The sequence below is a fragment of the Bemisia tabaci genome, chromosome 3, assembly GCF_918797505.1.
Source record: "Bemisia tabaci chromosome 3, PGI_BMITA_v3".
Classification (NCBI taxonomy): domain Eukaryota; kingdom Metazoa; phylum Arthropoda; class Insecta; order Hemiptera; family Aleyrodidae; genus Bemisia; species Bemisia tabaci.
The window spans coordinates 44,784,081-44,797,523 of NC_092795.1; the positions used below are offsets into that span (position 1 = coordinate 44,784,081).

General features: G+C 37.6%; 1 protein-coding gene across 2 annotated transcripts in view; it reads left to right on the top strand.

Moving 5' to 3' along the window:
• The window catches only part of nompC (no mechanoreceptor potential C), a 79,476-nt gene that overhangs the window by 61,065 nt on the left and 4,968 nt on the right, over nt 1–13,443 (top strand). For both annotated transcript variants that reach the window (XM_072298437.1, XM_072298438.1), the window contains 9 exons: nt 539–736; nt 1,197–1,403; nt 1,966–2,097; nt 3,059–3,265; nt 4,049–4,430; nt 5,119–5,439; nt 9,243–9,457; nt 12,563–12,698; nt 13,246–13,374. In XM_072298437.1, coding sequence (XP_072154538.1) covers nt 539–736; nt 1,197–1,403; nt 1,966–2,097; nt 3,059–3,265; nt 4,049–4,430; nt 5,119–5,439; nt 9,243–9,457; nt 12,563–12,698; nt 13,246–13,374 — 1,927 coding nt within the window. The remainder of the gene's footprint in view (nt 1–538; nt 737–1,196; nt 1,404–1,965; nt 2,098–3,058; nt 3,266–4,048; nt 4,431–5,118; nt 5,440–9,242; nt 9,458–12,562; nt 12,699–13,245; nt 13,375–13,443) is intronic.

Below are 13,443 nucleotides of genomic sequence, written 5' to 3' on the forward strand. Positions count from 1 at the left end.
GGGATGGGTTTACAGAACTGAAATTTTGTTAGTGTTGACAGGGCTTCCACAAAAAATGTGCCCAACACGAGTAAACGCGTCTCATACACCCCTCTCCCACCGACACGTTCACTTGATGGTTTTTATAGATATTATTCGACAGATCACTCAATATTGATATCGATTGGTTCAATATGTAACCACAGCCTCAAAAGTCAATTTAGAAATCTGAAGTAACGTGTTTCATGTGATCGAATTTTTATTCTCTCGAGTACCAGATGGCAATGAAAAGTGAAATTGTTAGGAATTTTCTCATTTTCAGCTTTTCCAAAGTAAATCCTAAAATTTTTGTTTGAGGTTATCTTCTATTGTTTTGAGCCAAACGATACATCGAACCACAGTCGAATACGATCTATCGATGTTTCAAAACGAATGAGAAGGGGACGGAAAAACACAGGCGGCCCATAGGCGGCAAGTAGGTAAATCCGGCCCTGCTGATTACCTACTTTTACTTTTCTTCAATTGACCCCTTGATGCTAACATTTGACATTTATTTCAGGGGTACAATCCACTTCACTTGGCATGTTTTGGAGGTCACACAACCGTTGTAGGTCTACTATTATCAAGGGCAGCGGATCTTCTACAATCATCAGACAAGCATGGAAAGACTTGTCTTCACATAGCTGCAACGCACGGGCATTATCAAATGGTTGAAGTTCTGCTAGGACAAGGTGCTGCAATTGATGCCACAGACAAAGTAATTTATTTTTCAATTATGCCTCAAATTTTTTTTTTACTGAGTTAAGGCTGCTTCAAATCTTAAAGCCAACAAGCTCACTCACATACAAATTAACAAAGGTCAAAAATCCCGCAAGGTTTTATGTTTCCTGTCTTATGAAAATTCCATTGCTTTCTTCTGTCCTTAAGTGTGCGAATCTCACAAGTCTGACCATCAGTAACAATGACAACGCAAATATCTCCTCATAACTCTACCATAAGTTTTCTCCTTCCTGTACACCTATGTGGCGGTAGCCAATCACCATCTAGTCGGGAGCAGATCGTCTTCCACTCAATTCTCATTGGCTGCCGCACCTGCCCGCCGAGGCTCATCAGACCTCTGATCACTTAAGATGGCGTAAAGCTATCCTCGACCCCCCTTGGAGCCTTACGTATTTTATGATCGGCCTCACAGTGTCGTATCTATTTTAAAATTATAGAATGGTTGGACGCCTCTTCATTGTGCGGCTCGGGCAGGGACGTATGATGTTGTGAAACTCTTGGTGGAATCTGGGGCTTCACCAAAATCAGTCACAAACTATGGCTCAGCTCCCATTTGGTTTGCAGCTCAGGAGGGCCACAATGATGTGCTGGAGTATCTGATGCACAAAGAACATGATACGTATGCGCTCATGGAAGATAGAAGGGTAAATATTAGAATTAATCTAGTGATCCATCATGTCTAGGCTGATAAATAATGCAACATTTTTTGCCTTGCGATTGCGATAATTAGGTACTCAGGACGGTTTTCCCAGCTACCAGCCAGCCAGCTAGCCAGCTAGTCCCCAGTCATGATAAATGATGGTCGGAGGTTTTTAAAGGAATTTCCTAAAATCCAAAAATTATCAATTTACCTATGAACTATTCAATAGTAATTATTCGACTATTCAACAGTTAATATGGAATCGTTCTCCAAAGTACTGAGGATACATTTTGAATTGAAGTATTAAGCCAACATCACCATTTTCACATTACAGTACTGATAAACAAGCTTAACTTTGGTCATTAAAATTTAAATCAACATTGTATTATTTTTAATTCAGCTCCAAATGATTTCCTAAATCTTCATATTTTAAGTTAACATTCCCATAAAATGTAGAATATATTCTTCAGAAGATACAGCATTGGCTTGTTTTTCGTACTTTGCCTTTTGCAAACATTACCGCTGCTCTTAAAAATATTTATATCTTGTCCCTTGCTTGATTTCAGTTTGTGTACAATTTGATGGTTTGTAGCCGCAACCATAATAATAAACCCATTGAAGAGTTCGTGTTAGTGTCACCTGCTCCTGTGGATACTGCTGCCAAATTATCTAGCATTTACATCAATCTATCTATTAAGGTAAGCTTCACAAAACAAGAGGAAACCTCATATGTCTCCTGCAAAATCGTGAGGTAATCTGTGAAAGTCTAGCTTAAAGAAATTGGTTTATCAAAGAATGATATTTAAAACATGCCTTTGAATTTTGTTAACTTGAAATCTCTGTGAGTGCTACTCATAGACAGTAAAATATTTTTGTCTCAGTTCCTTTTCACAGCATTGAACATGAAGAAATTTCAAAGAGCATTTTAAACTTTTCACCTCTGTCCGAAAGAAAGAGTGTTCAATCTCCATAAAAGTGGCCCTAGTAAGACTGGAAACACCGACTGGATGGGCTCAACTGAAATAAACATAACACATCATACGTTGCCTAACTGTTTTTAAACATTTATTTTTAAACAGAAAACAAAGTGAATAAGACTGGAACTTAACTTTTGTGAGCATATTCCTCGTCCATGTTTCGTCCTTTATTAAAAAAATGAAACTTTAGGAAAAATTATGCAACGTGAAATGCGGTTAAGCCGATTCCGGTTAAGCATGCCAAATTATCCATCGAGAGATTCATCAACTCCAACTGGATTACATTTTGCAATTTGGAACTATAACTTCTAGCCCGGTTTATAAACAACGATTAGTTTTCCTATGCACATAAGTATTTTTCCAGAAGAGCCAGAATTTATAGTTCCAAATTGCAAAATGCAGTCCAACTACCCTACGAGTACACCGATTTCTTTTGAAAAGTTCAAAGTAGTATCGAAAAGCAAATCAGACATGTGATAAGTCAATGAAACAGAAAATCATCATGTGAATTGTGTTGCAAAAACCTACAAATAGACCTTGTCAGAATATGTTTTATTACCATTTGGGATTTGAGATTACTTCCGATTACAGAATTTCTGTAAAAAAACAAAATTCTTTGTGCTTCATTACTCAGAAAATTGACTCATTTTTATTAATATGTGAATGCGTGGGGTCTGTGCAGGAGAAGGAGAGAGCGAAAGACTTGATTGCTGCAGGGAAGCAGTGCGAAAGTATGGCAACAGAACTCCTCGCACTGGCTGCTGGGGCTGATTCTGCTGGACGTATTCTTACTGCCACTGATAGACGAAACATCGAGTTTTTAGATGTGCTCATCGAGAATGAACAGAAGGAAGTCATTGCACACACAGTTGTACAAAGGTATCTTCAGGTTGGTACACGTTATCTAAAAAGTATAGGACTATGAGTAAAATATGTATTCTTTCTTTTTATCTCCATTTGTGCGTGAAGACGAAATACATGTCACGGGCAATGACTGGGTCTCCGGCAAAGACGGTCTTTGCCTAGGCATCGTCGATGATGATGATCAAACCCGGACTTTGCCCGCAACACACATATAAGGTCTGTCCCGAATGGATGGATAATTTGTACTTATCTATTTATTTATCTATTTATCTATTTATCTATCCATCTATTTATCTATCTATCTATTTATTTATTTATTTATTTACTTACTTAAAAAACAGAGTTCTGAAGGGATGGTGAGGCTATAATCTGATTTGAAGTTCTTTCCGTAAGACATAGCATCCTTGTTCCAACAATACTGACGATTCTAAAAACATACTCTAAAAAGTTTGCTTTTAAGATAGCTCAAGAGAGCTCTTTTTGTATTGTCTTTCATCTTCTTCTAATATGTTAAGTTATTTATGTTTTCCTGGCGGTGATATTTTAATGGATATTCTTAATTAATTTTATTGTAGTTAACCCGCTGCCTGTGTCTCAGTCGGTGCAGGAGGTAACGAAATCGCCTTCAATTAGGAGTTATGCCACCCGCATATTTGAAGAGATAAAATAATTTCATGTAGCATTCAGAGACCCAATGCATTCAAGTCTGACAGTAGTACTTTAAAATAATGAATTTGATACTACTCTCATTTACCCTATGAACCCATTGCAAAACTGCTAACCAAAAGGGTTTCATGTTGATTCTCAGGAACTATGGCAAGGAAGTCTAAATTGGGCTGCATGGAAAACGCTCCTTCTCTTCTTGATGTTCATACTGTGCCCACCCGTTTGGATTGGATTCTCACTCTCACTCGGCCATAAGTACAACAAAGTGCCGATAATCAAATTTATGTCGTACCTAACCTCTCACATGTACCTGATGATGCTGCTCATGTTGGTCGGCATCACTCCTATCTACCCTGTTGTTCGCATCTCCCTCCTTCCGTACTGGTATGAGTGGATCCTCCTTGTTTGGTTATCAGGGCTCCTCTTATTTGAGCTCACCAATCCAAGTGATAAATCCGGCCTTGGATGGGTCAAACTTGCTGTGCTCCTATTTGGTGTCGTGGGTGTCGGATTGCATCTTCTAGGTTTGTTATTTTTCTTTCTTACATATGTTCAAGTCTCTTGTGCTCTTGTTCTTTACACCTTAATTGAGAGTCAGAAAGTGCTGCTAAATTAAGTGAAGAAATTCTCATGTTTCTGAGGTGTACGAGTGACAGCTACAGACTTTTCATCCAAAGTTTTCAATTGTCCCAAAATCACTTCTTACTATGCGCATATGCATCACGCTGATGCGGCATAATGTTTTGCTAATTTTTTTGTGAGAAAACTATCACTAAAAATTAAGAGAAAAAATTGCGCCGGTGCATTTTCTACTCTCTATCTTATCAAGTTTAAAAGCTGGCATGAGATTAATTGAATATATGAAATCAACGATCAGCCTTCGTGACAAAACTTTCTTAAATAATATACAGTCAGCAGAGGAGTAAAGCGTAATACATAACGCCGGAGGTGGATTGGACCGCGAAGCGATCGGGGGCATACCCCCTATAGTTTGCTTAAAATGCAATACAAATTGAGGAGGCACAAAAAATTAGCTAACTTTAAAAAATGGGAGAGAAAATATAAGGAAAATTGTACGTATTTATTCAAGAAGAGCATCTTCCCGGGGAAACCATTATAACTAAAATTTCTTGGGGCAAGTATGTCCAATTAATTGATTGTAATTTTCATTGTTTTCTTTTCTGGTAATTTTCTCTCGTTTTGTTTTTTTAGGTTTAGTGTATATAGACCGGCCGTACTGGCCAACCCTGATGTACCTGAGGAATCAGCTTTTTGCTATTTCATTTCTACTAGCTTGTGTACAGATCTTAGATTTTTTATCTTTTCATCACTTATTTGGACCATGGGCCATCATTATTGGAGATTTGATGAAGGACTTGGCTCGATTCTTAGCTGTTTTGGCAATATTCGTTTTGGGATTCTCCATGATGTTTGTGGCTCTAAATCAGCCATTCCAGAATCAAACACCGGAAGATATAAAACGTGGAAAAAAACAACCGTGGACATCAAAGTACAGGCCTCCATTTGCAGAAGGTAATTTCATGTTTTTTTTAATTCTCGGGTTGAGAAGACTCAACCAACTCAATCTTTCTGTTCGCTAATTTTTAGCAGTAGCTGTAGTCTTGACTTCTTCAAACCACATTCTTTTCGGTAAATTCTATCCTGGAACAAAAAAGATTTCTTTCTCTTTACGCTGTGTCTATGTCTTACTTTTCTTTATGAGATCTCCTTCGATTGAGAAATAAGCTGATTATATCTAATAAGACCAAAAACATATCATAACATAAATGTAGGAATGGCTTTTTACGAATTTAAGGAAGCAGCAGCCAGGCTGACATTTCTGATTTTATTTTAGTTCCTTGTAGATTGCCTTCCTTCAGTTTATATAGTTTATGGGATTCAGAAATCAAGAATGACTTATCTGAGGATTTAATAAACTTTCTAAGATCTTCCTTCTATCACTTTTTTGTTTCTGTCTGAGTAACTTTCTTTTCCTTGTCTGTAAACCAATAGAAAATACAACACTGTACTTTGAAGAAATAACCACCGAGCCTTCGATTCATGTTTTTAAACGAAAGCCCAAACCAGCGCGTAAGTGGGTTGCTTTCAGCGCAGAAACTGATCGATCAATGTTCAGTGTTAGAGGAACTGGAAATTTGATGTGTTGAACTAGTAAAAAGGCAGTGTGTTAGTCTAGTTGAAGATATGTTGGCTAGACTAGTCTGCGCGCTTCAGTAGATGGTGTTTTAATTAATCGATTTCAGATACTTTTACTGGGACTTAATTTTACTTACTTTACTTAACTCAACTTACTAACTTTACTTTTACTTTTACCATTTCCTCATTGGAAATGGTAGAGCCGTAGTTTGATTCAATTTAAGAGTGTGTTTTGGTTTGGCAAAAAATTCAAATTTTGAATTACTTTTTCCTTCAGAGATGAACAATACTCCCCTGGGATGTAATGAGATTTAATAATATTATCATGTAGTTGTTCTTGCATTGTGTAATAAGAGGTCCTATGTTTACAAGAAAAATCGACGGTGTAAGTCGGCAATCACAAAACTCAGTTTGCGATGTCGCAGACTTCCTGTCATACTTTATTTTTTAAACGGAAAACTACTCAACGGCAATTCTTTAAAACTGCCGTGATTTTTCTTCTCTGTGGGAAGAAAATTCTGCAAAAACTTAAAGGAATGATGTAAATTTGTTATCCTTTAAAAGAATAACATAGAGGCGGAGATTTTCAGACACCGCAATCGAGTTATGTGATTGCGGACTAACCCCGTCGAAATGGTAAACCAGAAGACCTCCTTTTGTCTCTTCCTTAGAAAAAAGGTAAATGGGTCTGAAATCGATGTGAAGGGCTTTTCTTTTTAGGGTGTTAAGCTTATCCCTCTGTTTATAAAAATTAATTCTTGTCCTAAACATCTAATAGTTGAAAGCTATGCTATAGGAATACTTGGTGTTGATGTTTTAGAGATCCAAAGTTTATCCCAAAAAAAACTGAGAATTGGCCTGTTTTTAAAAAGAAACTACTTACTAAATTGGAATGTAGTTTGATGAGACTTACAACTTATTTATTGCCTTTCTAACGAGCCCTTGTTGAGGTCATTTGGTGTAAAATTGGCTTCTCTATGACGATTTATTGGCAGTGTGTAAAAATCCCCTGGAATTTTTGACTCATTTTCCATTCTTTTAAGTATTCCACTTTGGGTGGACTTAACGACTCAGGGAATGAAGTTTGCAACTATTTAGACTTAGGGTGCAACTTTTTGATGCAGTGATGACGAAAACTGACAAATCTTTAGTGCATTTTTCGATGAAAATACACTATTTTTGCATTAAAAGTTTCAACTCATCCCAAAAAAACACTCATGCGCAATGTATAGGCAGCACCGACTTGTAAGACGAGATCAGCCGTGAGCTTTAGATTACACAAACTTTGACACTTGTCAGGATTAAAATTATGTACCTATCAAAAGTATGCATCATATGGCTGGAAGGTTGTTACTAATGTCAAAATTGCTGTCTAGACAGAGCGGTGTTGGGCCATTGTTGGGGAGAAAAATATCACAAAACCTCTGGAGGTGTTATTTTTTAAGCGTCTCCGAAAGCTTGCAGTAAAAAAGAAAATTTTTGACCTAATGAGCTCAAGAAGGGCTTGTCAGAAAACTGGTACAATTAGCTACCTATACGAGTTTCTTCACCCCTTATTTCGGTATATCTGTACAACCTCTCTCGAAATAGGCCAGCTCTCAATTTGTTAGGACAGCCTTTGTACTTGTAGTGTCGAAAAGTAAGTATTTGTAATTTCGCTCAAGTATCTAAGTGGTTATTTCTTCATGCTACACTTCTTTGCTTTTGCAATTTGGCTTCAAAGTTTTCTTATTTCATTTCTGAAAGTGTTTCGTATTTTGCACATGTTTATATTTGATGACTAAATGTTCCATAAACATTTCCTTTGATTAGCAATAAAGTGGTCGTATAATATTAGAACCTGGCAGGTCTAGATGAAAAGTAATCGGTAGTTATAGCATTAGACATGTAGTACTTTGTTAACTTTGAAGAAGATAGGAGCATTTATCACAGTTTGTTAGCTTTTGGTGTAAACCTCTTGGTGCATGGTGAGAGAAAACTTAGATGAAAAATTACACGCGCTGTTCCTGTATGCTGTTGGTTTTTAAGTATACATTGTAACAAGCACTTGTGAAACCTGAATAAATGTAACCAACAATATTACTCGAAAATGTTAATTCATTTTAGAAATCTGCAATCTTGGTGATTCGGTTCTATTTGAATCCTAATTTGATAGAGGGGCTTTTGCGACCTCAATTTTGCAATTTTATCGTTATGTGCTTTTTGATGTCAGTTTTTGAATTTGGATCGGTCTAACATATGATAGTCGGGGAATATTGTGCTTTGATATTCCATTTACACACACATATTACCTTACTGTACACATAGCTTCTTTTATATTTAAAAACCAATGTCAATGACCAAAACTTCAAATTTTGATGTTAATTTCTTCATATTATAAATGCAGATGCTGATCAACTGCAGCAATTAAAAAATTGACTTCGCACCCATTGCCATTGCTCATTTTTCTTCATACTTTATTCCATGGAAAAAAAATTTCATGGCTCCTTAACATTTTTGATGACCTCTGAAAATTAGGCTTGCCTGTTAAGAGGTCCCTAAACATTTTCGGTTAAGTTAAGTTAGTCTGTGCCGAGTCATGTGTATACTTGACTTAAGTTTTGAATACCTACATTAGTACATTTGGGATATTTATGCTTCATCTGCACGCTTCAAACTAACCTTCCTACTTGATTTTTAAGTTTTCATCTCATTCCGACTCTCCTTCTTCACAGAAGAACAGTATATCCTAGAATGCATGCTTTTCTTGTGGCTTAAAACTTTAGAAGGACCATATTTTTTAAGGAAAAAACTTAAAATGTAAAGATTGTTCTAACGCATTAACTCATCATGCTCTAAGAGTAGGACAATTTATTCTAAATGACTTAGAAATAAATTGTTTTAAAAAATTCTGCTAGTTTCTAATTTATGATACTGCTCTTATCTTCTCCCTTTGAGGTATTTGTATTAATTTCACGGTAACTCCTCCCCCCCCCCCAAAAAAAAAAGTTTTTAAAAATAATTGACCCCTTTTTTTGTTGTCTCTTGTAAAGTCATATTACAGTTCCTTGTCCTCAAAAAAATTTCCAACATATCTTTTCTTTGCTCTCTCTTTGTGCTGTAGTTTCTTATCTAATATTTTTCAGTATACATCCCTGTTATTGAATCTCATTCTTTGACTTTTTCCCAAATTTTTACAGTAATCATGAATCCTGGTCACGCATTTGAGCTCCTATTCTTTGCCATTTTCGGCCAGACAACGCAAGATGTCATGCGAGTGACTGGCAACGACCTCCAGCCAGAGTGGACTTGGTACTTGTTTAAAGTGTACTTCGGCATTTACATGTTGGTGTCCGTTGTTGTGTTGCTGAATCTTCTCATTGCCATGATGAGTGATACATACCAGAGGATCCAGGTTTGTGTGTTTCATCGCTGTTGTTTTCTTTCTTTCCCTTGCATTTGACTTGATTACTACAGCACCTCACGGCAAAATACTTAAAGAATCTCTTCCCAGTTAGTGGTGTTAGAATTTGCAAGCATTTATTTGACTAAGGGGCCTAAGGCCGCTAAGCGGCCGCCAATCAATGACAAAAAAACAACACTTAAAAAATCTTAGAACAACTATGTTTAAGTTATTTCATATATGAATAAATTCAAAAGCCAACGGGTGCACGGGAAAGAAAGCGTATTTATATTTTATTGCAACGTTATGCATCACTCTATATGTCTTATTTTTTAACACCTTTTTTAAAAAGCTAAACACGCAGTTTTTCTGAAGAGTTCCCCAGTTTTTTTTCTTTTTTTTCTTTTGAAGAATAGCTACACAGAGTTTTTTAGAAGTTTCGAAATTTTCAGAATGATTTAAAATAAAATCACAAAAAATTTTGACGCAATATTTTCGTTCTATTTATTAAACCAAGATTAATTTTATGCTAGTCAAGTTACAGAAGCTGCATCGTTTAAACACTGTCCGAGTTTCTGCATCGTTGCAATTAAGATACGTATTTACCCTTTAATTGGGGTAAAAAGCGGGCAGGGACCGTCAAAAGAAATGACGCGTGGACCTAGTTTTGCCGCGATTTTAGCGTCGCGCAAGCCAGGGAAGGGAGTGCAATCGTGCGTCGAGTCTAGCGGCAATGTGTCTATATACCCGTAATCAAATAGTTATCGCAGATAACTCTCGCATTGCGTTTGGTGCAATGCGAGAAGTATTCATGCAGCCACGTAGGCGCTAACATGCGCTTGACGCCGACCGCACTGTTTGGCGCAATGCATGAAGTATTTCTGCAGTCTTGCAGGCGCTGATATGAGTTTGACGCCGACCGCACCGTGTTTGGCGCGATTATTCGAACTCGCGTAAGGATAATCGCGGCATCGCACAATGGGGCTTAAAATGCCCGTGTTGTGTTGCGACGCTGTTTGAGCACTCCAACGTTGCCTCATTTCTCCCGATAAAATATTTTCTCTGAAAAATTTAGGAAAGTTCTGTATGTTCGCTTTTTTAAGATTGAATGGACCATTACACAACGAATTTAAGCACTCTGATGCATGATTCTTCCCTAGAATTTCACGTAGAACAAGATTTTATCAACGAAAATTACTGAAATCAACTTCTAGCTAAGATAATAACGTTTTTATTGTCCATTGGTTGCGGGTCTTTAAATTGTCTAATCACAAGAAAAACAAAACCATACGTGAGACGTGAGTCAAATAGCGCACTACAACGGCTTTAGAAGACTACTCAATCGAGCATTGTTCCTTTTCCACTCTGTGTTGTTCAAAGTGTGTACTTCTTGGGCTGAACGTCAAAATTGAGGTTGCCACATTTTCATATTACTTAGACTGTCATAGTGAAGTTTGGCGTGCAATTTCACTAAAGTAAATTATTTTTTCTTCTGTGAGTGGAAAGGTTAAATTTATTCATGAACAACGTTATTACTATGGTTAAGAGTTAATTTAGGCTTAGAATTTCGATCCTTCGTGCTCGACGTCGAGAGATCGATATCCTCGTCGCCTATTGGTGTTCACACCGCGAGCCTGCAATCTTGGGATCGAAGGATTGTGGAAATTTCCTGTTTTTTCTTCACTCATTTTCTTCAATTTTTTTAATTGAGAAAGAAGTTAACTTTATAGCTTGAAATATATGTAGAATATTCTGCCACAGGAGAAAAAAAATCAAGATAGTGTTAAATAAATTACGTTGAGTATGGCAGGGAGTTTGCTTCTGCAACGCCGCAAAAGGAGATCCGTGGCTTCGCACTTTGGTCATCGATTTGTTTAAATCTCGTTCAAAAGCTGATCTTCGAACTTCCCGATGTGTGAATATAGTTGATTTACATACAATTTTGAAGTGGTAGCGTAAAAGATTTCAAAATCATGAGTTGAAATACGCTTACTCCGGGATTTTACATTTAAGAGCCTAACACAGAGCGGAGCAGCGTGCTGCCAGCGAGGAACGTGGACTGACGCCTACAAACCCAAAGGGATACTTCACGCATTACGCAATGCGTGAAGTATCACTGTTAGGTTTGTAGGCGCCAATGCGCGTGTCGCGCTGCCTTGCCGTAACTCCATAATCCACGGCGATTTCCATGACGACAAACGCCTCAGGCAGTCGAATCATTAGCTGACCGAAGAAAAAGCGCCAGGAAATAACGGAAATCGCGCATCTATAACCGATCTATAAAAGGGAGCAAGGGGGGCGGGATCCGCCACGCGACCCCTCTATTTTTCCGGCCATCGGGGGACCGGGACAGGTCAACCGGTTCGGCCCGGTGGTCCCCGCTGAATTTTGACTCGAAGGATCGGGCCTACGTACAGAATCATATATTGTGATAACGTATATCACTTAAAAATATTAAAAATACCGATGCTCACCTATACCTATAAATGAGAAAAAAACACCAAGAAGTGGCCCGAATACTATATGTAACAAGGTAGAGAAATGGTGCTGGGTCCACACCATTTCGCGGGGAAATCAAAGCCATGAAGTTCCAAAAATTATAAATAGAGCCAATAATAAATATTTTTAAGTCTAATGAGTACCAGTACAAAACTGAAGGGGGGGGGGGTGTTCAGCTCAGGCAGTTTGCATTGGAATTTTAGGTTGGAGTCACGGTGAGAGATTAATTAGAGTTAAAAATATTTTAATTTTACTCTAATTATAATTTTTGGAACTTCTTGGCTTTGATTTCCTAGTGAAATGGTGTGGACCCAGCATTATTTCTCCACCTTGTTACATCCTATACCCATATTTGCCAGGTTTAGAGGACTCATTTGTAAATTGAAGAAGGTACACAATTTTTATAATTCACTTCCATTACGTACAATACAATACCAATTATCTTCGCAAAAATACAATACCTATAATCAGCACTCGACAAGTCAATCTGATCGTTGCATGAAGGATGTTATATTTTCAAGTCTGTGTGATTCCCCTGGGTAAACTTAAATGGAATTTATGCGTTTTTCATTTTGAAAATTTTCGGACGATTTAAAGAGTGTGCTTATCTTTTTCTAGGCACAATCTGATATTGAGTGGAAGTATGGTCTCGCCAAATTGATCCGAAATATGCACCGGACAACAACTACTCCTTCGCCATTGAATCTTGTCACGTCTTGGCTCATGTACTTGATTCAGTTCTGTCGACAAAGAGGTAAGTTGTACCTATTTTTATAAAGCGATCGAATTTTTCACAAAACAGTAAAATCTGTTGCGTTGAAACTTTGAAATATTTAAAAACTCACGCTTTCACGATTAAGAAGGTTGAAAGAATTGAGAAATCTAATCGCCATTCACGATCCATGTCGACGGTGAAACTACCCGACCACCCCATGTATGGTACGTGGAAATAGAGAAAAGGATAGAACGCGCGTTGATGACGGCGCAGAGATACAACTATTTGTCCTTGACGGATGGCCGTGTTGCGTCTGCAAAATTGAATGCGCCATGGCGCGAGGCGTGAACTAGCAATGCTCCACTAGTCCACTTTATGCTGTAAATGAAGTGTCGCTCAGGTTCGGATTCAGGACTCAGGCTTCCGAACAAATATATTTCTTTCACAAAACTATAAAATGTTTCTAAAGCAGTATTTTAAATGGATGAATCTTCTCCATAAAACTTGCTCAAGACTAGATATAAGCAAATGCTATTTTAATCGTTTTTTTCTGATCGAAAATGTCTTTCCTTGTTTAAATCCAAAGTCGCCCAGCGGAAGAGACCAAGTTTGGTTCAGATGATGGGACTGCAAACGAGAAGTCGTGTTAGTGCTCGGACGAAAATGGGTGCCAAATGGCTGGCCAAAGTCAAAAAGGGCCAAGTTGCTCCTAAAGGTATCTATAGAATGTATTCATAAAATAATGCCTTATTCATTCAGTTGTAGTACGGCTCCTATTCAAATT